At 44.4% G+C, this 22,975-nt stretch overlaps 3 protein-coding genes across 3 annotated transcripts; all 3 read right to left on the bottom strand.

Annotated features, from left to right (window-relative positions):
• Positions 1-2,569: 2,569 nt before the first annotated feature.
• Positions 2,570-5,034, bottom strand: LOC143831221 (olfactory receptor 13H1-like). The gene is made up of 2 exons (XM_077324283.1): positions 5,001-5,034; positions 2,570-3,561 (listed from the first exon to the last, which is right to left on the bottom strand). Exons 1-2 carry the CDS (start codon positions 5,032-5,034, stop codon positions 2,639-2,641), a joined length of 957 nt encoding a protein of 318 aa, XP_077180398.1. The 3' UTR covers positions 2,570-2,638.
• Positions 5,035-14,487: 9,453 nt separating this feature from the next.
• Positions 14,488-15,420, bottom strand: LOC143831397 (olfactory receptor 13H1-like). The gene has a single exon (XM_077324389.1). The coding sequence runs from the start codon at positions 15,418-15,420 to the stop codon at positions 14,488-14,490; it is 933 nt and encodes a 310-aa protein (XP_077180504.1).
• Positions 15,421-20,048: 4,628 nt separating this feature from the next.
• On the bottom strand, positions 20,049-20,981 carry LOC143831396 (olfactory receptor 13H1-like). Its single transcript, XM_077324388.1, has one exon. The coding sequence runs from the start codon at positions 20,979-20,981 to the stop codon at positions 20,049-20,051; it is 933 nt and encodes a 310-aa protein (XP_077180503.1).
• Positions 20,982-22,975: the final 1,994 nt, after the last annotated feature.

The raw sequence follows: 22,975 nt of genomic DNA, 5'->3' as shown, positions 1-22,975 counted from the left end.
GGTAGTTTGGTGTAGTGGTTAGGAGTGTGGACTTCTAATCTGGCATGCTGGGTTCGATTCTGCGCTCCACCCACTTGCAGCCAGCTGGGTGACCTTGGGCTCCCCACAGCACTGATAAAGCTGTTCTGACCGAGCAGTGATATCAGGGCTCTCTCAGCCTCACCCACCCCACAGGGTGTCTGTTGTGCGGAGAGGAATGGGAAGGCGATTGTAAGCCGCTTTGAGGCTCCTTCAGGTAGAAAAAAGCGGCATGTAAGAACCAACTCTTCTTCTTCTTCTTCTTCTTCTTCTTCTTCTTCTTCTTCTTCTTCTTCTTCTTCTTCTAGGGCCAACTGCCTATTGTAATTTTTGTTTGTACCTCCTTGCATGCACACTCACATATACAGAAGTGGTGCATGATGGGAGACTTCCATTTTCTGTTAGCTTTGACAGTTAGTGTCTGTTTTGTGTGGAAGTTATAATACACAATTTTCCTCATAGCTCTGTCTGGGAGGTTAGTGCAAGTTAACCAACTTTCACAAAGATCTCATCACATTTTTACAATTCAAATATTGATAGAAATCAAGATCCCGGTACCAACCTCTATATTTACCATTAGACAAGACTGCCAAGTGTACCCCAGTGAGAGAATTCTCATAATTCTTTCCCTCCCAGAATCTCTGGCACGCAGTTACAATATGTAACAGTCCAATAGTACCAAAGGTCAACTTGTCCTTTTCTCTAACTTTAAAACGACCTTCACAGTTCTGTGCAGCCCTTTATATCCTTTAAAGGAATGGCTTAACAAGTATGAGGATAAGTGAAGTTCCCCTTTTGAAAATTCTGAAGGGTGTTAGGTTATTTAGAAGACCTTCTCTTTTTCTCTAATAAGGACAAAACTGCTCATTCCTGGAGACAACAGATAATGAAGATCTTACTGCCATATATTCCAGTTGCATTATTAGAGGTCCTTCTGGAATATGACACAGAAGTCTACAATAGAGTTTCTGGGGAATTACTTCAAATTAGTAGTTTCAAATTCAAAAAGTTTCATGACTATTTCATCTGAGTAAAACTGCAAAAGTACTGTAAAGGGGGAGAAGGAACGATTTGGTAAACATTCTTATTCAAACTTATTATTGTTGTAGGGATTTTGAATAACCTACTTCAGTGATCCACGCTTTAAAAGCAGCAGCACTGAAGTAATGATATTTCAGATTTTACATAAGAAAATACTTCCCCAAACTGAGTGTGTGTGTGTGTGTGTGTGTGTGTGTGTGTATAATGGACGAAATATGTCTGCAGGGAATCAATTCAGAATCTGGTTTTAAATATGGAACCACTATAAATCACATCTATTTGTTACATAACAACCACAAGACACGATGTTGAAGCACTTGGACATTTTATGGGTCAGTGAAACTGGATCACTTCTATGTGACTTCCTCTTCCTTTCACGCAAAAGAGAACAGGCAGACAATATCATGGGCATTCCAAATGAGAAACTGGTGACTGAATTCATCTTGACTAATACTGTTTCCGCACTGGAGGTTTTGTGCTGGGCTGCATGCTCGAGTTTGAGTCAGGGCGGGTTGCTCGGCCTTCTCCTGCTCCCACAAAAGGGAGCATTTGGCCTGGTGCAATTCATCTGCCCTGGATTTGTGCTCCCATATGGGAGCTGGAACAGCAAAGTTTCCAGTGTCCTAACACCCAGGAGCTCAGGCTGTCTTCTTCTTCTTACCTTGTTAGCCTTCATAGAAAAGCAAAGAAAAGGGACAAGTGGTACACTTTGATATAATTATGAAACCATTTGAGGAAGTGAAAAATGCAAAACAAAACAAAAAGTCTTCAACTACTTTGAATATAATCTACAGATTTTACCAATGAAAGTCTTCAAGCAAAGGTTGGATACACACTTTTCTTGGATGCTTTAGGATGCTTAGGGCTGATCCTGCGTTGAGCAGGGGGTTGGACTAGATGGCCTGCATTGCCCCTTCCAACTCTATGATTCTGTGATTCTATAAAGGTCATCTCAGTGACCATTTACGCATTGGGAACTTCATTGCCCCAGCTTCCATGTAGGAGCACAAATCGGGGGCAGATGAGGCATTCCATGCCAAATGCTCACCCATGTGGGTGCAGGAAGAGATGGGGCAACCTGCCACGACTAAAACTCCAGCCTGCAGCCCAGCATAAAACCTCCAGTGCATAAACGGTCAGTGATACACAAAAGCAAATGTAAAGTCACAGTCAAATGCAGTCAGCAAATCTTTCAAATGTAGGTTATTCTTCCTGGTCATACACGAAGTAAATTTAAAGTCATAGTCCACAGTGGAACAGCCTCCGGTAAGTCTGCTTTCAACTGTCTCTACAGTCTTTTTCAGGGGTTTTTAAAAGTCTACAAGTAACATGAAAAGAAAAAAACACAACATTTGAATGTTCTAACATACACATGTATTGTCCCAATATTCCTATAAACATAAATTGGCAAAGATCTACAGAGCATTAAACAAAGAATTTGGTTTTTTTGCCTGCATGGGCTCTGGAGGTTGAAATACGTTTGGCTGCGTTAAAGTAAATAACACGTGACAGGTGTGCTCAGTTGTATATAGGAAATGACTTTTTAAAATGTCCAGTGGATACCCATATTATTATTATTCTACTTTCTGGCTAGGGCCCTCCACAGAGCTCCTTTTACATCTCTGTTCCTCAGGCTGTAGATTAGGGGGTTCAGCATAGGGATGACAACTCCGTAGAACACTGACGTTACCTTCTCTCTGTTCGTGAAAACCTTCTTCTGAGGTCGCAAGTACAAGGCCATGGTGGTGCCGTAGAAGATGCCCACCACGACCAAGTGGGACCCACAGGTTGACAAGGCCTTTCTCCATCCGTGGCCTGACCGAATGTGCAGCACAGCCAGACCGATGCGCATGTACGTCACCAGGATGAACGCAAAGGGAATGAGCAAGGTGAAGACACTGGTCAACATCAAAACCAGTCCACTGGCACCGGTGTCTGAGCAAGCCTCTTTCAACACTGCCTGGACTTCGCACTTGAAATGGTTCACCACAATGCGTCCACACGCACGGCCTGGCATGCTAAAGAAAGGGACGATGGTCAAGAGGAAGGAGGAGACCCACAAGCCAGATGCCAGAAGGATGCACACCTTCCGGCTCATAACTAGACTGTAGTGCAGGGGACTGCAGATTGCTATGTAACGATCGTAGGCCATAATGGCGAGCAGAAGACATTCGGCTACGGCTAAGAAGAGAGCAATGCTCATCTGGGCCAAACAACGGCCTAGTGAGATAATGGGCCGGTCTGTGAAGCAGTGCGCCAGCATCTGTGGGACGGAAGTGGTGACGTAGCATACATCGATGAAGGAAAGGTTGCTAAGGAAGAAATACATGGGTGTATGAAGGTGAGAGTCTGTCAGAATCAGCATAACTATGAGGCCATTCCCACCTACAGTGACCAAGTACATAGCCAGGAAGACACAGAACAGCACAACCTGTGTTTGGGGGTGTCTAGAAAGACCCAGAAGCACAACTCCCGTTCCATTTTCTCTGTCTTCCATGTTGCCTAGAAAAAAAAAACAGAAAAAGGCTCTAATAGTTATAAAGTTACATTCCAGTCTCTTGGTTCACCACCTATGGCGTTTATTGTACTCTGACATGGATATGTAAAACAGGTGTGTTTTTCAGTGAACATCTGTTGATTACGTTGGAATGACCTATGTAGCATAGGTACATAGGCCTACATTGAAGCACATTTTGTAAAATCCAAATAATCACTGACAGATGTTCACCTGTATGCTTAAGGTCGCTAACAAACTTGGCAAAACACATTTCCCTTGAAGAATCTTGATATTTCTCCCATTCTTTCTGTCCACAATCTTTCCTTGTCCTCCTCCTGATTATGTCAGAGACGGGCTGACCTTTGTCCTCTCTACACTGGGATGATTTCAAAACTGACACCCGCCCAAAGCCACCAGTCTTTTTATACCTTCATTCATTCCAGTGTTCTTCCAAATGAACTATATAGGGATCCTACTATTTAAAGGTAAAGGTATCCCCTGTGCAAGCACCGAGTCATGTCTGACCCTTGGGGTGACGCCCTCCAGCGTTTTCATGGCAGACTCAATACGGGGTGGTTTGCCAGTGCCTTCCCCAGTCATTACCGTTTTACCCCCAGCAAGCTGAGTACTCATTTTACCGACCTCGGAAGGATGGAAGGCTGAGTCAACCTTAAGCCAGCTGCTGGGATTGAACTCCCAGCCTCATCGTCAGAGCTTCAGACAGTATGTTGGCTGTCTTACCACCCTGCGACACAAGAGGCTCTTTCCTACTATTTTGTTGTTGTTGTTAGGTGCGAAGTTGTGTCCAACCCATTGCGACCCCATGGACAATGATCCTGCATGCCTTCCTGTCCTCTACCATTCACTGGAGTCCATTTAAGTTTCCACCTACTGCTTCAGTGACTCCATCCAGCCATCTCATTCTATGTCATCCCCTTTTGCCCTCGATTGCTCCCAGACCTTAAAAGGATATATTGCTAATTATTTGATATTGAGTGCTAATATGGCACAGTGATTAAGAATGGTGGACTGTAATCTGAAAAACCAAGACTGATTCCCCACTCTTCCACATGCAGTAATCTGGGTCCTGTTAGAGCTACACTTGCAGAGCTGTTCTGTCAGAGCTTTCTCAACCACACCTACCTCATAAGGTGTCTGTTGTGGGGAGAGGAAGGGAAGGCGATTGTAAGACACTTTGAGACTCCTTCAGTTCGTGAAACATGGGGTATAATAACCAACTCTTCTTCTTCTTCTTCTTTGACTTGAACCCCTTCCTCTGGCCATCGTCAGCATATTCTAGTTTCTGTGGATCTTTCTTGTGCTTAAAGGTGTGAAAAAACCCTTCTCTGATTGCCACCCTGATTGTCATCCCTTTGTTGCTAAATAAAGTTAGTTATAATACAACAGGCTGAAACCAGCCCAAAGGCTTTCCACCTCTACTCACGAGCAATCTTGATAGTGGCCCATAGGATCTTCATGATGCCTTAACAAAACTCTGGTTTTCTGAGAAAGACTGATCTAGGGGTTGGCTAGATGGGCCATATGGCCCCTTTCAAATCTATGATTCAATGAGATATGCAGATGATCCCACATGGGCCAAGACAGTGAAACCTTGAAACATCTCCTGGTGAAGGTTAAAGAAGAAACTGCCAAATCTGAATTGCTGCTGAACATCAAGAACACAAAAGTAATGACTATGTGGGGGTGGGAGGGAGGTTATGCACTTTTGTGTCTGACAATGGCCCATTACGCACGGCCGCCGAAACGGCAATTTCGGGTCATGGAAAACGCGGAGGGGGAAGACGCGACGCACACCAGTTATGGGTGGGGCGCGACCGCGGCAAAACCCAGAGTAACCGATTATGCACGCGGCGATCCGGGCGCCGCTTCTGGTTGCGCCCCAGTCACCCGGAAGCTGTGCTTTCTTCCGCGTTTCGCTACCGCGGCTTTTTCGGCGGCATGCACCGAAGCTGCGGCAGGTTGCAGCCAGCACCGTGCGTTATCGGTGATTTTAGTCGCCGCCATTCCACCCCGAATGTGCGCTAAAACCCCCGTGCATAATGGGTCAATGTAGAAACTGAAATGGTTTAAGATTTTCTATTCCTTTGCTCCATCAGCAATAAAAAATCAGAAGAACTTTGAGATTGGAAGTTAGAAAAGATTCTTAAGTGTTAGGATGTATCACTGGTGACCAAGCTCACTTTCATGTATGGACTGATAGAAAGTGGATACACTGGAAACTGTGGTATTGGAGGAGAGTTTTATGGATACTGTGGACTGCCAAAAAGGAAAATCAGTGGATTCTAGATCAAATCAAGTCTAAACTCTCCCAGGAAACTAAAATGACTCAACTGAGACTACTGTACTTTGGTCGCATTATGAGAAGACAAGAAAAAGTAAACCATGCTTAGAAAAGTTGATGGTAACAGGAAAAGAGGAAGACCTGACATGAGATGGATGGACACAGTCAAGGAAGCACCAGTCCTCAGTTTGCAAGAGCTGAGCAAGTGTAGCAGTAAAACATTTTAGAAGTCATTCATTCATCCATAGGTTCACCATAAGTCAAAAGAGGAGTGGGTTTTATGCCCTGGTTTTCACCACCCACAGGAGTCTCAAAGCAGCTTACAGTCGCCTTCCATTCCTCTCCCCAAAACAGGCACCCTGTGAGGTGGGTGAGGCTGAGAGAGCCCTGATATCACTGCTCGGTCAGAACAGTTTTATCAGGTTTATCAGTGCCATGGTGGGCCCAAGGTCACCCAAGGGTTAGGCTGAGAGAGCCCTGTAGAAGAAGAAGAAGAAGAAGAAGAAGAAGAAGAAGAAGAAGAAGAAGAAGAAGAAGAAGAAGAAGAAGAAGAAGAAGAGTGGTCCTTATATGCCACTTTTCTCTACCTGAAGGAATCTCAAAGTAGCTTACGATCACCTTCCCTTCCTCTCACAGGCACCCTGTGAGGTCAGTGGGGCTGAGAGCTCTGACAGAACCACTCTGCAAGAATAACAGCATTGTAACTAACCGAAGGTCATCCTGGTGGCTGCATGTGGAGGAGGAATGGGCAATAAAACCCAGCTCTCCAGATTAGAGTCCACCGTTCTTAACCACGACGCGAAGCAACTTGATAGTGCTTAACGCACACACGCACACACACTCAGAGGCAGAGATAGAGATAGTAGAGAGACCCAGACCAAGGTCAAAATGTTGTGGAAGCTTTAAGTTACCAAGTTCATTGTATGACAGGGAGTCGACAAAGAATAACATTCCTTTCCCTACAGGAAGAGCATTTTTAAAAGAGAAAATAAACCCCTCTTGCCTATTGAACAAAACATTGCTGTAGAATATTTCCAACTTTAATGTTTTTCTAAAAATCTGAGTGCTAGTTTCTGGCCTACAGTCTCTATCAAGCTTCATTAAGGTGGTAACACATAAAACTAAACAAACACGATTCCTTAGGTCAATATTGCATAGTAAAACCCAAAACATTGAAAAGGTAGCCATCTAATATAGTAAAAAGTCTTATCTGAAATTTGCGAGTCAAGGATATAGATGTCTGGTAGTTCTTACTGAAATCTGAATCTTTGAAAAGTAGAAATGACCGTTTTACTTGCAGTCAGCTAAGGCTTCCAGCAAAAACAGTCACGATTGTATCCTGGCACTTATATTGTACCTGCACGTCAAAATTCCTGATCTCAGCCTTGCAGATTACGCAGTCTTTGGAAAGTCCCACGGAAACTAATTAATGAAGAAGACTAAATTGGAAGGATGCCTTTTTGCTTCAGCAATACACAAATAATCACAGTGGCCCATTATGCACGGCCGCCGAACCGGCGATTTCAGGTCACATGGAAAACGCGGAGGGGGAAGACTGGTTATGCACGGGACGGGGTGCAACGGCGGCAAAACCCAGAGTAACCGATTATGCACGCGGCGATCTGGGTGCCGCTTCTGGTTGCGCCCCGGTCACCCGGAAGCTGCGCTTTCTTCCGCGTTTCGCTAACACGGCCTTTTCGGTGGCATGCACCGAAGCTGCGGCTGGTTGCAGCCGGCACCGTGCGTTATCCGTGATTTTAGTCGCCGCCATTCCACCCCGAATGTGCGTTATTCCCCCCGTGCATAATGGGTCAGTGTGATCCAGAAGGTTGGACCCGAGTCAATGAACTGAAAATATATTTTTAAAGTTTGTGGCTAAACGTTAGAATGGTTTCTCGGTGGAACATGCTTTCTTGGGAGGTGGCATGCTCCCCATCATTGAAGCAGAGGAGATGGGCATCTGCTCCAATGCTGATTCTATCAATTTAGGCAGATTATAAGAGGGAGAGCAGCAAGGAAAGAGTGAGTTCTCAGCTCTTGGATGCCCAGAGTAATGCCAATTGCTACTTTGTGGTCAGGAAAGACTTTCCCCGGGCCAAATTTGCCCAGGGAACCTAAAGGATTTTTGCCTTTCTCTGGGCATAGAGCAGAGGTCACTGTGGAAGCAGGGGACGGGGAGAGGTGGCTGTGAATTTCCTGCAGTGTGCAAGGGGTGGATGAGATGACCTTTGGGATCCCTTCCAGCTGTATGTTTCGATCTTTTTATTTTGGTGAGGATTTGGGGTAAGGACAGTTTAATAATTGAAGGCACCTCATTCTGTTGCCCCCTTTGGGGGCTTCTTTTGTCATTTTAAACAATTGCAGATTTGATATTTTATGCTCTGGCTGTGATTTGAGTGCTAAGTTCTAACAATTTTATGCTTTGTTTTAACTGTATTTCATCTTTCATTGTCACCACAGACAGGATCCCTGGCATAGAAATTTTCCAAAGAAACAAGGAACATGTCAGTACAGACCAGTATCCCCATACCTATGTGAGCCTGTGGCCAGTATTATATTATTATTATATATAAGGTTTAAATTATTGCTACCTATAAAATTGGTAAAAATATTGAAGACTCAAAGGACTTGTCACTGTTGAAAGAATCTCACGGAAAACGGATATTACCTGGATTCCATTTTGACAGAAGTCCTACAGAATAAACAGATAAGGAAAACTACAAAAAAGGATACTTTTCTTTCTTTTATGAATATATTTATTGTATTGCCATTGGATAGGTCTGTTTCTCTCTGGTTTAGAAATCCCAAGAAAACAATATACAAGATCCAGGTTTACCTCCAAGAAGATTTTAATAAAGGATCAAACTTGCAGAAATAGCAGGTTTCAATTCACAGGGTCCTGAACCTTTGACCTTTTGAAACATATACACCCAGGTACAAAATGTGCCATTACTTAAGGAACTTTTTTTGCCAAAATGTGTACTATTTTAGTGGCAATGGATAACAAAATGAGAAGAAAAGGATCAGTCTAGCCTCTTCTTAAAACATTAACGCACCCATTTCTCCTTTCCCTGCCAAAAGCAGTCTCTGTAACTGTCATGTGGAATGCATAACAACCATTCAGAAATGAAGGACATAATTCCATAAACGCAGGGGCCCCTTGAATTCGATTTTTGTCATGTTTTGTAAGGTGTAGTGAATCCCTACTGAGGAGAAATTCAGGGCAGAGATAACCAAACAATCAAATAAACTCCTAGCAAATGTGGCACCATATTTTCAATGAATTTGCATTTCTGCATTTCTGCCACTAATCTGCATTTCAACGAATCTGCCAATAATTCTTGCTCAGCAGTGGTTTGACTTCTGCACGTAAGACCTACCTTGCTTACAATCTCCTTCTCCTCTTTAGTTGTCCACCATCTATGATGGTCTTAATTCTGTCCTACGAAACAAGTGGTTGTTTCTGTTGTCTCACACTCACTGTTGGCAGCATTCTACGTGGTGATGTTTGTACCGGCAGACCTGATAAACATGCCTGAATCAACCGTGGAGGTTTGAAAAGCCCAAAGCAAATAATACTTGACTAGGGCCAGGGCCTTTTCAGTCCTGGCCCCTACCTGGTGGAATGAGGAGTTACGGGCCCTGCGGGAGCTTTCAGCATTCCGCAGGGCCTGCAAAAAGGAACTCGTCCACCAGGTCTACGGTTGAGGCTGGGCAGCAAGGAAGATCTGTTTGGCCCCCCTCCAGAATAATGTGTGTACGGCAGCTATGGTCTCATCTACCCCCTCTTCCCACCTCCCTATGAGTTAGTATTCATAGAATCATAGAATCACAGAATCATAGAGTTGGAAGGGGTCATGCAGGCCATCTAGTCCAACCCCCTGCTCTACACAGGATCAGCCCAGAGCATCCTAAAGCATCCAAGAAAAGTGTGCATCCAACCTTTGCTTGAAGACTGCCAGTGAGGGGGAGCTCACCACCTCCTTAGGCAGCCTATTCCACTGCTGAACTACTCTGACTATGAAAATTATTTCCCTGATATCTAGCCTATATCGTTGTACTTGAAGTTTAAACCCATTACTGCGTGTCCTCTCCTCTGCAGCCAGGAGAAACAGCATCCTGCCCTCCTCCAAGTGACAACCTTTCAGATACTTAAAGAGGGCTATCATGTCCCCTCTCAACCTCCTTTTCTCCAGGCTGAACATTCCCAAGTCCCTCAACCTATCTTCATAGGGCTTGGTCCCTTGGCCCCAGATCATCTTTGTCGCTCTCCTCTGTACCCTTTCAATTTTATCTACGTCCTTCTTGAAGTGAGGCCTCCTTGTTAGAAGGGATAGGTGTTTGTATTTTTTCCGCCATTCTTCTCTTTTATATTATGCTCACCGGATTGTGATGTTTTGTGTCCGGGGTTTTAATGGGGTTTTTAACTGGGTTTTGTTCAGACTGATGTAACCCGCCATGAGCCACTGGGAATGGCAGGCAATAAATCAAAATATTATAATAATATTATAATAGATCCAAAAAAAAAAAGCAGAGAAATGGGAGCACATTACTCCCCCCTCTTAGCTGTTTGTTGGGAGTCTACTGCAGTCCCTTTAAAATTTAAAGAGACTGCAGGAAACAGCTCAAGGATCAGCTGTGCAAGAATCATAAAATCATAGAATTATAGAGTTGGTTCATACCAGCCATCTAGCTCAAGGAAGGATCAACCTAATGCAACCTTTCCCTGCCCTCCTCTGACAACCTTTCAAATACTTGAAGACAGCAATCATGTCCCCTCTCAACCTTCTCTTCTACAGGCCAAACAGTCCCAAGTCCCTCAGCCTTTCCTCATAGCTCTTGGTCCCCAGCCCCCGGGATCATCCTCATTGCTCTCCTCTGCCCCCTCTCCGTTTTGTCCGCATTCTTTTTGAAGTGAGGTTTCCAGAACTGCACACAGGACTCCAGGGTTTGTCTGACCAATGGGGTATACAGGGGGACTATGACTTCTTGTGATTTTGATGTGATGCCCCTGTTGATACGGTCCAAGTCTGCTTTTGCCTTCTTTACAGTCGCATCACACTGTGTGCTCACATTTGGCTTACAGTCCGCAAGGGCCCCATGATCTCGTTCACACACACTGCTACCCGGAAGTGTGTCTCCTATCCCATGTGCACGCTTCTCATTTTTTGTGACTCAGATGGAGAAATCTTCTTAAATTGCATCTTGTTCTCATTTACCCACTTTTCCAGCAGGTTCAGATTGTCATGGACTTTAGGCAAGTTGCAGCTGTGAAGTCCTTTCTCAAATCTCCCGCACGGTCAATAGTACCACGACTCGGCATTTAAACAACCGTTAGTTTATTGAATAAAAGACGTACAAATTGATCCGATCTGGGTGTGAACACTGGAGACAAGCAGGCTGGGAGCGCCTGGCCATATGGATGCATCAGAGCTACACAAATCTGCTAGTTTACTATTTCAAAGGGGCTGGGACGGAGAGTAAAAATTTCTACTTCCAGCAGGAAGGGGGGGGGGGTTGTAAGGCAGCAGCGGCCTGGGGAGATCAGAGGGGAACGGAAGAAGTACCTGACACAGATCTCATTGAACTCTATCTCTATCTTCTGGGCTGTTTGCCACTTCTCCCAATTTGGCTTCTCCTGCAGCCCAGTTTAAACCAGACTGCAGAAGAAGCGAGGCCAGCCAGGTTCAGTTATGACCACAAGGAGCAGATTGTTCCCCGCTAGCTCAGCTTTGAGCTATTTTGTTGTTGTTTTTAACTGGTATTTTTCCTCTTGGGTGTCTTGGGCGCCAACAAAAGAGGATTTCCCAAAAATCCTAATTCCAAGTACCATACGTGTATTGTGAATCACAATTTTCCAGGTCTCAAAAAATGTTCAGGTCCAGTCAGAGAGCTAGTTTAGTGTAGTAGTTAGGAGTGCCGACTTCTAATCTTGCATGCCGGGTTCAATTCTGCACTCCCCCACATGCAGCCAGCTGGGTGACCTTGGGCTCACCACGGCACTGATAAAGCTGTTCTGACCGGGCAGTGATATCAGGGCTCTCTCAGCCTCACCCACCCCACAGGGTGTCTGTTGTGGGGAGAGGAAAGGGAAGGCGACTGTAAGCTGCTTTGAGACTCCTTCAGGTAGAGAAAAGCATATAAGAACCAACTCTTCTTATTCTTCAGTAATATCAGGGCTCTCTCAGCCTCACCCACCTCACAGGGTGTCTGTTGTGGGGAGAGGAAAGGGAAGGCGACTGGAAGCCACTGTGAGCCTCCTCCGGGTAGAGAAAAGCAGCATATAAGAACCAACTCTTCTTCTTCTTCTTCTTCTTCTTCTTCTTCTTCCTCTTCTTCTTCTTCTTCTATCAACCCAATTTTAAAAAATCCTGACCAAAGTACACCACACGTTGAATTACACCACAGGCCTTGAGAGAAAACATGGTTTGCCCAAGTACGGAGCCTTACAAAGAGTTATAGGGAAAGACAAAGAGGTTTGTCCAAACAACTCGCAACCCCTTTAAAATCTATTATGTCAAGGAAAATACAAAATGGACAAGTGTCCAATGCCATCATTGCAAGAGTGGCCGAGGAAGTGATGGAACCGTGTGGGAGATGGTAATCGGTAGATGAGTTTGATCTGCTACAGAACTGCCATGGAAGTCCTTCCCTCACAGTCCCTGGGAAGTCCTGGAGAGAATTCTTGTCACCACATGGACACCTTGACTTCTTCCTATAGAGAGAATGAACAAAAAGCAACTCCTTTTAACGTACCATAAAACTTAACATTGTTTCCCCTGAGCTCTGTTGAACTCTGTGAATGCAATACAAGGGTGGGACCCAATGAAACATGCAGAACAATCAATCAATCAGGGGACACGGAGATGCCTCTATGGAAGCACAAAATCGCTGAATCCGGCGTAGCAAGTTGACACACAAGGAATCTTCAATCTTCAACACAATATCTTTGACACAATATATCAGGGGTAGTCAAACTGCAGCCCTCCAGATGTCCATGGACTACAATTCCCAGGAGCCCCGCTGGCAGGGGCTCCTGGGAATTGTAGTCCATGGACATCTGGAGGGCCGCAGTTTGACTACCCTTGCAATATATCTTTAATTTAATGATTCCCAATGATAAACAGGGCTTTATCAAGGGATTCCAAAAACTGAAACATGAAAATAGACAAAGTAATAATTAGTCATGAAATAGAAGACAAAAATTGGGGGGGGGGGGAATGTCATGATACAGAAAAGCATTTCAAGAAAGTCGTAGAATCGTAGAATCGTAGGGTTGGAAGGTACATCCTGGGTCATCTAGTCCACGGGTAGTCAACCTGTGGTCCTCCAGATGTTCATGGACTACAATTCCAGTGAGCTCAAATGCTGGCAGAGTCTCATGGGAATTGTAGTCCATGAACATCTGGAGGACCACAGGTTGACTACCCCTGATCTAGTCCAACCCCCTGCACTATGCAGGACGCTCACAACCCTATCGCTTATCCACTGTCAACTGCCACCCCCTTAAACCTTCACAAAATCAGCATCTCCATCAGATGGCTATCCAGTCTCTGTTTAAAAATCTCCAAAGATGGAGAAGGCTGGCGTAACGTTATTTTTACATGTATGAAGTAGGTTAGGCTGAGACAACATGACCGATCCAAAGTCACCATATCAATAAACAATGGGAGTTGAACCCAACAGCTTCTGATTCCATACTGACCTGTGTACTGCAGCATTTCTGTGTTGCATTTCTGAAGTTCTTCAACTAGGGGTTTGGAGAGGAGAATGAGGTGAGCTGCTTTGGGTTCCCATTGGGGAGAAAGCCTTGGTGTGAATGAAAAGTACAGATTCCTGGGGTTGTTCTATTTAGTGTGATTTCAAAGAAAAGAAGTGTTGGCAAATGAAGAAAGTCTGGAAGAAACATGGTAGACAAATGGACTGAAAGATGGAAAGACATGAAGGAAGGAAGGAAGGAAGGAAGGAAGGAAGGAAGGAAGGAAGGAAGGAAGGAAGGAAGGAAGGAAGGAAGGAAGGAAGGAAGGAAGGAAGGAAGGAAGGAAGGTACGGACGGAGCATGGGAGGGATAGAGATATTTGTTGTATGTTTATTCGGTCAATTGACCCATATAAATGATACATCTGTAGAAAACTGTAACAATTAATAATAAAGGTAAATGTAAAGGTCTCCCCTGTGCAAGCACCAAGTCATGTCTGACCCTTGGGCTGACACCCTCTAGCGTTTTCATGGCAGACTCAATACGGGGTGGTTTGCCAGTGCCTTCCCCAGTCATTACCGTTTATCCCCCAGCAAGCTGGGTACTCATTATACCGACCTCAGAAGGATGGAAGGCTGAGTCAACCTTGAGCCGGCTGCTGGGATCGAACTCCCAGCCTCACGGTCAGAGCTTCAGACAGCTGCCTTACCACCCCGCACCACAAGAGGCTCTTACAATTAATGATAGAAGTCAATATATGTAATGCCATGAAAAAAATACAACAGTATTGCAACATGAAAATATTAAGATAATAAAACCATGTAAAAAACAATGAATAGTCAGAAATAAATATAACAAAAATTATTTTAAAAACCCTCTCATAAATAAAAATGTATAAATAAACAGAATGATAGACGGAGGGCAAATTCTTCAATCAGGCATTTTCTTCCCAAGCAGTCTCCAAAATGCTCCTTTCACATTTTTATTTCGAAGGCTGTAGATCAAAGGGTTGATCATTGGGGTCACTACTCCATAAAACAGGGAGACAATTTTGTCACGGTTAGAGAAGGCTTTATCCTTTGGCCCCAGGTACATAGAGATGGCTGTGCCATAGAAGATGCTGACCACTACCAGATGGGACCCACAGGTGGAAAATGCCTTGACTCTCCCCTTGGCTGAACGTATTTTCAGTACAGCCTGTGCAATGCGCCCGTAGGTCACCAAGATGAAGCCAAAGGGTGCTGCGAGGACAATAAAACTGTTGATCATGATGACAATCCCAGTCACTCGAGTGTCAGAGCAGGCCAGCTTGAGGAATGCCTGTAGTTCACAAGTGAAGTGGTTGATGATGTTGTGTCCACACAACTGAGTCGGTTGAACCAGTCTAGGGATCAGAGTCATCACCAAGGCACTGCCCCAAGACGAGATGGCCAACTGCGTACACACCGTCCAACTCATGATGATGTTGTAACGCAAAGGTTTGCATACAGCAACAAAGCGGTCATAGGCCATGACAGCCAGCAAGAAACACTCTGCTATACCAAGAAAGAGGCTGACGTACATCTCAGTTAGGCATCCAGTATAGGATATGGTGGGTCGGTGGAAGAAACAGGTAACCAAGATCTGTGGCATGCTGCTGGTAATGTAGAACATGTCCAAGAAGGAGAGGTTGCAGAGGAAGAAATACATCGGTGTGTGCAGAAGGGGACTCAGAATGATCAGGACAATGAGAAGGCTGTTACTGATCAGTGTGAGGAGGTAGCAGATGAGAAAAACCACAAACATCACCATCTGAGCCCTGGGGTGATCGTAAATCCCAAGCAAGATGAACTCGGTCACCACAGTCGCATTGCTGTCCCCCATCGTGTCCTTTCCTGTTTTCTACCCTGTGGAAGAAAGAGAAATACACCTCTTGGGAGACTGCACATCTTGGGTATGTTTGGGATATTCAATTGGACAAGGTCTCTCCATCCAGTATGTTCTTATACTTCACTTCCTCCAAAGAATTTAGGGTAGCAAAGCATTGACCCCTCATTTCATTATCATGACAATACTGTGAGCAAATTAAAATGAGGGTTTGAACTGAGGTTTCTTGGGACCTTGAACACAAACTCTTCTTCATTTCATACGTTGAAAATAGTATTTCATAAATAATGCACGGAAAACGACATCTTGTTGAAGGTGTAAAACAGAACATTCACCTGTGTTGGCCTTCAAGATGTTACGGGACACAGACTGTCTTCTGCTACTTCAGACTAACACTGCTCCTCACCTGAGAACATATAACAGTCATGTGAAACATTTTCTTTTCATTCTTGTTCCTTCCTCCTTTAAAAATTTTCTCTTTCCTACTTTTTGATGTCTTATGCAGACGTGGTAATGTACCTGTGTTTAACAACCAACCAACAAAACCAAGAGTTTCACTTGCATTTGAATGGAATACATTCCTATTTCTTTCTGCTTACATGTCAAAAAGAAATATTTTTTTCTGTCCCTTGCTGGGCAATATTTTCAATGAATCTGTACTTCTGCATTTCTGCAACTAACGTGCATCTCAAGAAATCTGCAAATAATTTTTTCTCAGCAATGGTTTGATTTCTGCACAGAAGATCTACCTTGCTTACCATCTCCATCTCCTCTTTAGTTGTCCACCATCTATGATGGTCTTCTGTCCTACAAAACAAGTGGTCATTTCTGCTCTCACATCCACCATTGGCAGCACCCTACATGGCAAAAGGCTGATGATGTTTGTAACGACAGACCTGATAAACGTGCTTGAACCAACTGCGGAGGTTTGAAAAGCCCAAAGCAAATAATACGATTAGCAGAAGATCCGAATGTTCAGAACTTTCTGAGATATACAGCATAAGTACCGGGAGAGAAAAGGAGCGCTATTCTTCTCAGCCTTGGAGATGAAATTAATTCATCCCTCAGTAAAATCTATCCACAGGGGATGATATAATGGCTGATAGAAAACCTATTTCCAATGTTTAAAAGTTGCAGCTCGGATCAAGAGTTGAATCCCGTCATAGCTGGACACTAAGTGGAATCCGCCACTGCGTTGAGGCATCTCTTCCAACCACCTGCAACCCCAAGTGATTTCTTAATTAGCCCTGTGCTCTAGGGCCTTGTGAATCTTTGGCTTTATGATGGCAGGTCCTCATGGAGCTACAAAAACAAGCTGGAGTCTGATGCAACAAACCTGCTTTCAGCTAACCCCTAAGGTAGACCAAAGGCAAGGTTATTCAGCCGCCCAAGGGTCCGCGTAGAGCGAGTTACAGTAGTCCAATCTGGAAGTGACTGTTGCAGGAATCATTGTGGCCAAATGATAGAATCATAGAATCATAGAATCATAGAATCATAGAGTTGGAAGGGGCCATACAGGCCATCTAGTCCAACCCCCTGCTCGACGCAGGATCAGCCCTAAGCCCTGAGCATCCTAAAGCAAATGATCCGAGGACAGGTAGGGTGCTAGTAGATGGCCTTGGCGAAGGTGAAAAAAATGCAATTCGGGCTACTTTTGTGACCTGAGCCTCCATGGAAATAGGGGCATCAAAGGTCACTCCCAAATTCCTAACAACTAGCGTAGGTGTTAATTGCATGCCATCCAGGCATGGGAGATGCACTTCATGATCCTGCCCTCTTCTTCCTAGCCACAGGACCTCCACACAACTCTGCCTGAGCCATCCAGCCACTGCTTCCAAACAACTGGCAAATGTATGGGGGGGGGGAGGAGTCCGGCCAGCCGTCCATTAGGAAGTAGAGCTGGGTGTCATCCACATACTGGTGACAGCCCAGTCCATAGTTGTTTCTCCAATTTCCCAATAGAATTCAAGTCCTCCCCGAAGGTGGTATATAAAAAAAATCTCCAAAGATAGAGAACCCATCACCTCCCGAGGAAGCCTGTTCCACTGAGAAACCGCTCTGACTGTCAGGAACTTCTTCCAGATGTTTAGACAGAATTTGTTTTGCATTAATTTCATCCCATTGGTTCTGGTCCATCCCTCTGGGGCAAGAGAGAACAACCATGATCCATCCATCCAACTCTGATCCAGCACTGGCAGGGGCTCATGCGAATTGTAGTCCATGAACATCTGGAGGACCATAGGTTGACTACCCCTGCTCTATATGACAGCCTTTGAAATACTTGAAGATGGTTTGTATTTCTGGATCATGGCCAGTATTCAAGTCTGGAAAATTACTTAAGTTATAGAGATGTTTAGACCAAATGAAGAATTGCTACAGGATATAAGTTTGTACAACCACAATAATAAATACAAAAGGCCTACCAATGGAGAGGCCATCCTATAGGATATAATGGAGGGATGGGGGCACCCTCTTTAGGAGCACTTAGATGTTGATCCCTTGGACCAATTGTTCTGAAATTTGGAGGGGAGTCAGGGAAGAGCCTCCCGGAGGTACCCTGAAAGTTTGGAGGCTTTATCTGATACCCCCAGCCCCCAGGATAGGTGGAAAAGGCAAAATTTAGTATTCTTGGCTGCAATTAATCTGGCCCCAAAGACTTTGTTTCATTTAAAGAAAATAGGTGTTTGTGAACTGCCCCAACAGTGATCCTAGGGCACCATTCCCATCTCCCCTGTTGTGTTGTCTTTTCCACACTGAGCACTATTTCCCTCACAAGAGAAGAGTTCAGCCCTCTCTTTATCATCATCTGTTATAATTTCACTTTCTTGTCCTAGCAGTGGTCCAAGGTGTCCCTATTCTTTTTCTTGCTTGAAATATAATTAAAGAAGCCTTATTTGTTATGTTTAGCATTTCTTGCTAGCCTAAGTTCATATTGAGCTTTAGCTTTTCTAACGCTCCCCCTACAGTTATTGGTTATTTGTTTATACTCATCTTTGGTTATAAGGATGAGTATAAACAACAATAAGGCCTTCCTTCCATTTCCTAAATGACTCTTTTTTATTCCTCAAATCATGGAGCCACCTTGGCTTCCTTAGGCTCTTTCTATCTTTCCTTCTCAAGGGAATTGTTTGTGATTGAGCCTTCAGTATTTCACTTTTAAGAAACTCCCAGCCCTCTTGGACTCCCATCTCTTTAAGTCTTTCTGACCACGGGACTCTACCCAACATACCTTTAAGTCTGTTAAAATTTGCTTTCCTGACGTATAGTCTAACTACGGAAAGGTTTTCTCTTTCCCACAATTGAAAATTCCAAAAGCACGTGGTCACTGCTACCAACTACTTCCACCTCATCTACCAGTTCTTCCCTATTGATGAGAATCAAGTCTAAAATAGCAGAGCCCCTGGTTCCCCTCTCTACTTTCTGGGAAATGAAGCTGTCGGCAAGAGAAGTGACGAATTCAACGGAGTTTGTATTTTTAGCAGAGCTGGTCTTCAAACAGATATCTGGGTAATTGAAGTCACCCATGACCACTGTTTCCCCCCTCTTTCAAAATTGTGTAATTTGGTCTAGCAGTATTTCATTCAAGTCCTCTGACTGGCTTGGTGGACTATAGCAGACCCCCAGGGTTATAACAGGATGATCTTGATAGGCTCGAGAATTGGGCTAAACTGAATAAAATAAAGTTCAATAGGGACAAATGTAAAGTTCTGAATTTAGGTAAGAAAAACTAAATACACCAATATAGGATTGGGGAGACTGTTGAGTTGAACCCAACAGCTTCTGATTCCATACTGACCTTTGTACTACAGCATTTCTGTGTTGCATTTCTGAAGTTCTTCAACTAGGGTTTTGGAGAGGAGAATGAGTTGAGTTGCTTTGGTTCCCCATTGGGAGAAAGTCATGGTGTGAATGAAAAAATAAAACAGTACAGATTCCTGACGTGGTTCTATTTAGTGTGATTTCAAAGAAAAGAAAAGATGGGTTGGCAAATGAAGAAAGTCTGGAAGAAACATGGTAGAAAAATGGACTGAAGGAAGGAAGGAAGGAACATAGGGAGGGATAGAGATATTTGTTGTATGTTTATTCGGTCAATTGACCCATATAAATGATACATCTGTAGAAAACTGTAACAATTAATAATAAAGGTAAAGGTAAAGGTATCCCCTGTGCAAGCACCAAGTCATGTCTGACCCTTGGGCTGACACCCTCTAGCATTTTCTTGGCAGACTTAATATGGGGTGGTTTGCCATTCTTTTCCCCAGTCATTACCATTTTACCCCCCCCCCCCAGCAAGCTGGGTACTCATTTTACCGACCTCAGAAGGATGGAAGACTGAGTCAACCTTGAGCCGGCTGCTGGGATCGAACTCCCAGCCTCACGGTCAGAGCTTCAGACAGCTGCCTTACCACCCTGCGCCACAATAGGCTCTTACAATTAATGATAGAAGTCAATAAATATAATGCCATGAAAAAATACAACGGTATTGCAACATGAAAATATTAAGAAAATAAAACCATGTAAAAACAATGAATAGTCGGAAATATATATAACAAAAATTATTTTAAAAACCCTCTTATAAATAAAAATGTATAAATAAACAGAATGATAGACGGAGGGCAAATTCTTCACTCATACATTTTCTTCCCAAACAGTCTCCAAAATGCTCCTTTCACATCTTTATTTCTAAGGCTGTAGATCAAAGGGTTGATCATTGGGGTCACTGCTCCATAAAACAGGGAGACAATTTTGTCATGGTTAGAGAAGGCTTTATCTTTTGGCCCCAGGTACATAGAGATGGCAGTACCGTAGAAGATGCTGACGACCACCAGATGGGACCCACAGGTGGAGAAAGCCTTGACTTGCCCCTTGGCCGAACGTATTTTCAGTACAGCCTGTGCAATGCGCCCGTAGGTCACCAAGATGAAACCAAAAGGTGCTGCGAGGACAATAAAACCGCTGATCATGATGACAATCCCAGTCACTCGAGTGTCAGAGCAGGCCAGCTTGAGGAATGCCTGTAGTTCACAAGTGAAGTGGTTGATGATGTTGTGTCCACACAACTGAGTCGGTTGAACCAGTCTAGGGATCAGAGTCATCACCAAGGCACTGCCCCAAGACGAGATGGCCAACTGCGTACACACCTTCCAACTCATGATGATGTTGTAACGCAAGGGTTGGCATACAGCAGCAAAGCGGTCATAGGCCATGACAGCCAGCAAGAAACACTCTGCTATACCAAGAAAGAGGCTGACGTACATCTCAGTTAGGCATCCAGTGTAGGATATGGTGGGTCGCTGGAAGAAACAGTTAACCAGGATCTGTGGGATGCTGATGGTAATGTAGAACATGTCCAAGAAGGAGAGGTTGCAGAGGAAGAAATACATCGGTGTGTGCAGAAGGGGGCTCAGAATGATCAGGACAATGAGAAGGCTGTTACTGATCAGTGTGAGGAGGTAGCAGATGAGAAAAACCACAAACATCACCATCTGAGCCCTGGGGTGATCGGAAATCCCAAGCAAGATGAACTCGGTCACCACAGTCGCATTGCTGTCCCCCATCGTTCCTTTCCTGTTTTCTACCCTGTGGAAAAAAGAGAAATACACCTCTTGGGAGACTGCACATCTTGGATATGTTTGGGATATTCTCTGAAACGCGGTTAAGATAGTGCCATAAAAGATCTGGTCATATCAGTGATCCTGATTTGGGAGGAAAAGGAAGTGCATTCGTAGAACACCAGTGATGTCCTTTCCAAAGTCAATTGGCCTTGAGGTCTTTGCATCCAGTATGTTCTGATACTTCAGTTCCTCCCAAGAATTTAGGGTAGCAAAGCATTGTCTCCTCATTTCATTATCATGACAATACTGTGAGCAAATTCCAAATGAGGATTTGAACTGAGGTCTCTCTGGACCTTGAATCACAAACGCTTCTTCTTCATTACATACTTTGAAAATATGATTTCATTAATAATGCTGGGAAAACGTTGTCTTATTGAAGCAGCAAAACAAAACACCCAACCTTGTTGGTCTAGAAGAAGTCATGGGACACAGACTGTCTTCTGCTGCTTCAGACCAACACGGCTCCTCAACTGAAAACATATCACAGTAAATGTCAACATTTTCTTTTCATTCTTTTTCCTTCTTCCTTTTAAAATTTGATTCATATTCCTCTTTTCTAGTTTTTGATGTCTTATGCAGGCATGGTCATGATGTGAGTGCCCTGCATAGTGCAGTGTGTTGGACTAGATGACCCATGATGTCCCTTCCAACTCTATGATTCTATGTGTTGAATAACCATCTAATAAAACCCAGAGTTACACATGCATTCGAATGGAATCCATTCCGATTTCTTTCTTTCTGCTCACATGTCAACACAAAATATTTTTTCCTGTCCCTTGCTGGGCAATAGTTGTGGGCCAAGCTCTGGAGGAAATCATGCCACATTTCCTTCTAATGACGGGAAAAAGCTATTTCCCCACTTTCCAATGGTGTTCAAGTTTCGATTTAGAACAATATGCTGTATTTTTGTATTCCTTCCGTGTTGGCATATTCCTCCTTTCCCCCCTAACGGCAGCCGTCTCAGGCCATGTGGATAGTAATTTTGTGCTCTTTATTTCTAAGGATGAGGAACGGAGTCCTCTGCCCTGTGACCGTCAAGTGTTTGGAGTGTTAAAAATGACAATCAGCACAAACTGCATTCACGTTTATGTGTGTTCAGGGTTCCAATGCTCCTGGAAACCACTCTCGGATCTTAGAGCTGCTGTAAGGTAACAAGTATTGAACAACAATATGCTTACAAAAGGTCATCCCCAGGATCTGTTGACAAGTTCTTTGATCCCTACTGTTAAGTGTGGCAGGCCCCCCTGCCTCATTGACAGGCACACTGTCTTCTATAACCAGTGGCACCCCGCAATAGTCTAGGCTTAAGCTAAAGCCAAGACGACACTGCTAGGGTCAGCCAAGCCAGGCCAGACTCCATCTTAGAAATCTTGCTCTCTGCCTTAGGTTTGGAATGACAGCCTTTGCCTGACCCAGAGGTGCCTCTGGACTCAAGCTTGCATCAGCTCACCCCCCCCCCCCATTGTATTTCTAAGTGTGGACTGGCTTCCTTCTGTTTGCCTAAGGGCTCCTAGGAAAATCCTTTGTCTTGCAACATTCTTCACACTTGGCCCCTCTGCCAGGGGATATCTCCTCCCCACATCCTGCCAGCTAGACCTGATGGCTCTCTTCCTCAGAGCCATTAATACCTTTATCCAAATCCATTTACGGCCATCACCCCCCACTTGGCCAGGTATTGTCCTAATCTCTGGGGACCCTGGAAACTTCCAGCACATGCTTACCTGAGCCTTGTCACATAGCCCCCTTCCCAAAATCCTATAAAAATTGTGGCTTCACACAGCCACTCTGAGTGTCTTCCAACCCGGGACCTCCCACGCTGGTTCGTGCTTCTCCCTCTGACCCACCACTCCTCGGACAGGTAACTATCAAGCCTTCCACTCTTCCTCCCCCTTCTCTATAGGACTGCTTGTAGGGGTGTTAGCTATTTGTGTGTCTTT

Source organism: Paroedura picta, chromosome 3 (assembly GCF_049243985.1).
Source record: "Paroedura picta isolate Pp20150507F chromosome 3, Ppicta_v3.0, whole genome shotgun sequence".
NCBI classification, from domain to species: Eukaryota; Metazoa; Chordata; class Lepidosauria; order Squamata; family Gekkonidae; genus Paroedura; species Paroedura picta.
This window is presented reverse-complemented; position numbering and strand designations above follow the sequence as displayed.

Excerpts from the sequence above, each read along its gene's own strand:
- LOC143831221 (XM_077324283.1), bottom strand. The coding sequence starts at position 5,034 with ATGAAGATCCTATGGGCCACTATCAAGATTGCTC. Across the intron at positions 3,562-5,000 it reads GGCCACTATCAAGATTGCTC|GCAACATGGAAGACAGAGAA; the intron begins GTGAGTAGAGGT and ends TTTTTTTTCTAG.
- LOC143831397 (XM_077324389.1), bottom strand. The coding sequence starts at position 15,420 with ATGGGGGACAGCAATGCGACTGTGGTGACCGAGTTCATCTTGCTTGGG.
- LOC143831396 (XM_077324388.1), bottom strand. The coding sequence starts at position 20,981 with ATGGGGGACAGCAATGCGACTGTGGTGACCGAGTTCATCTTGCTTGGG.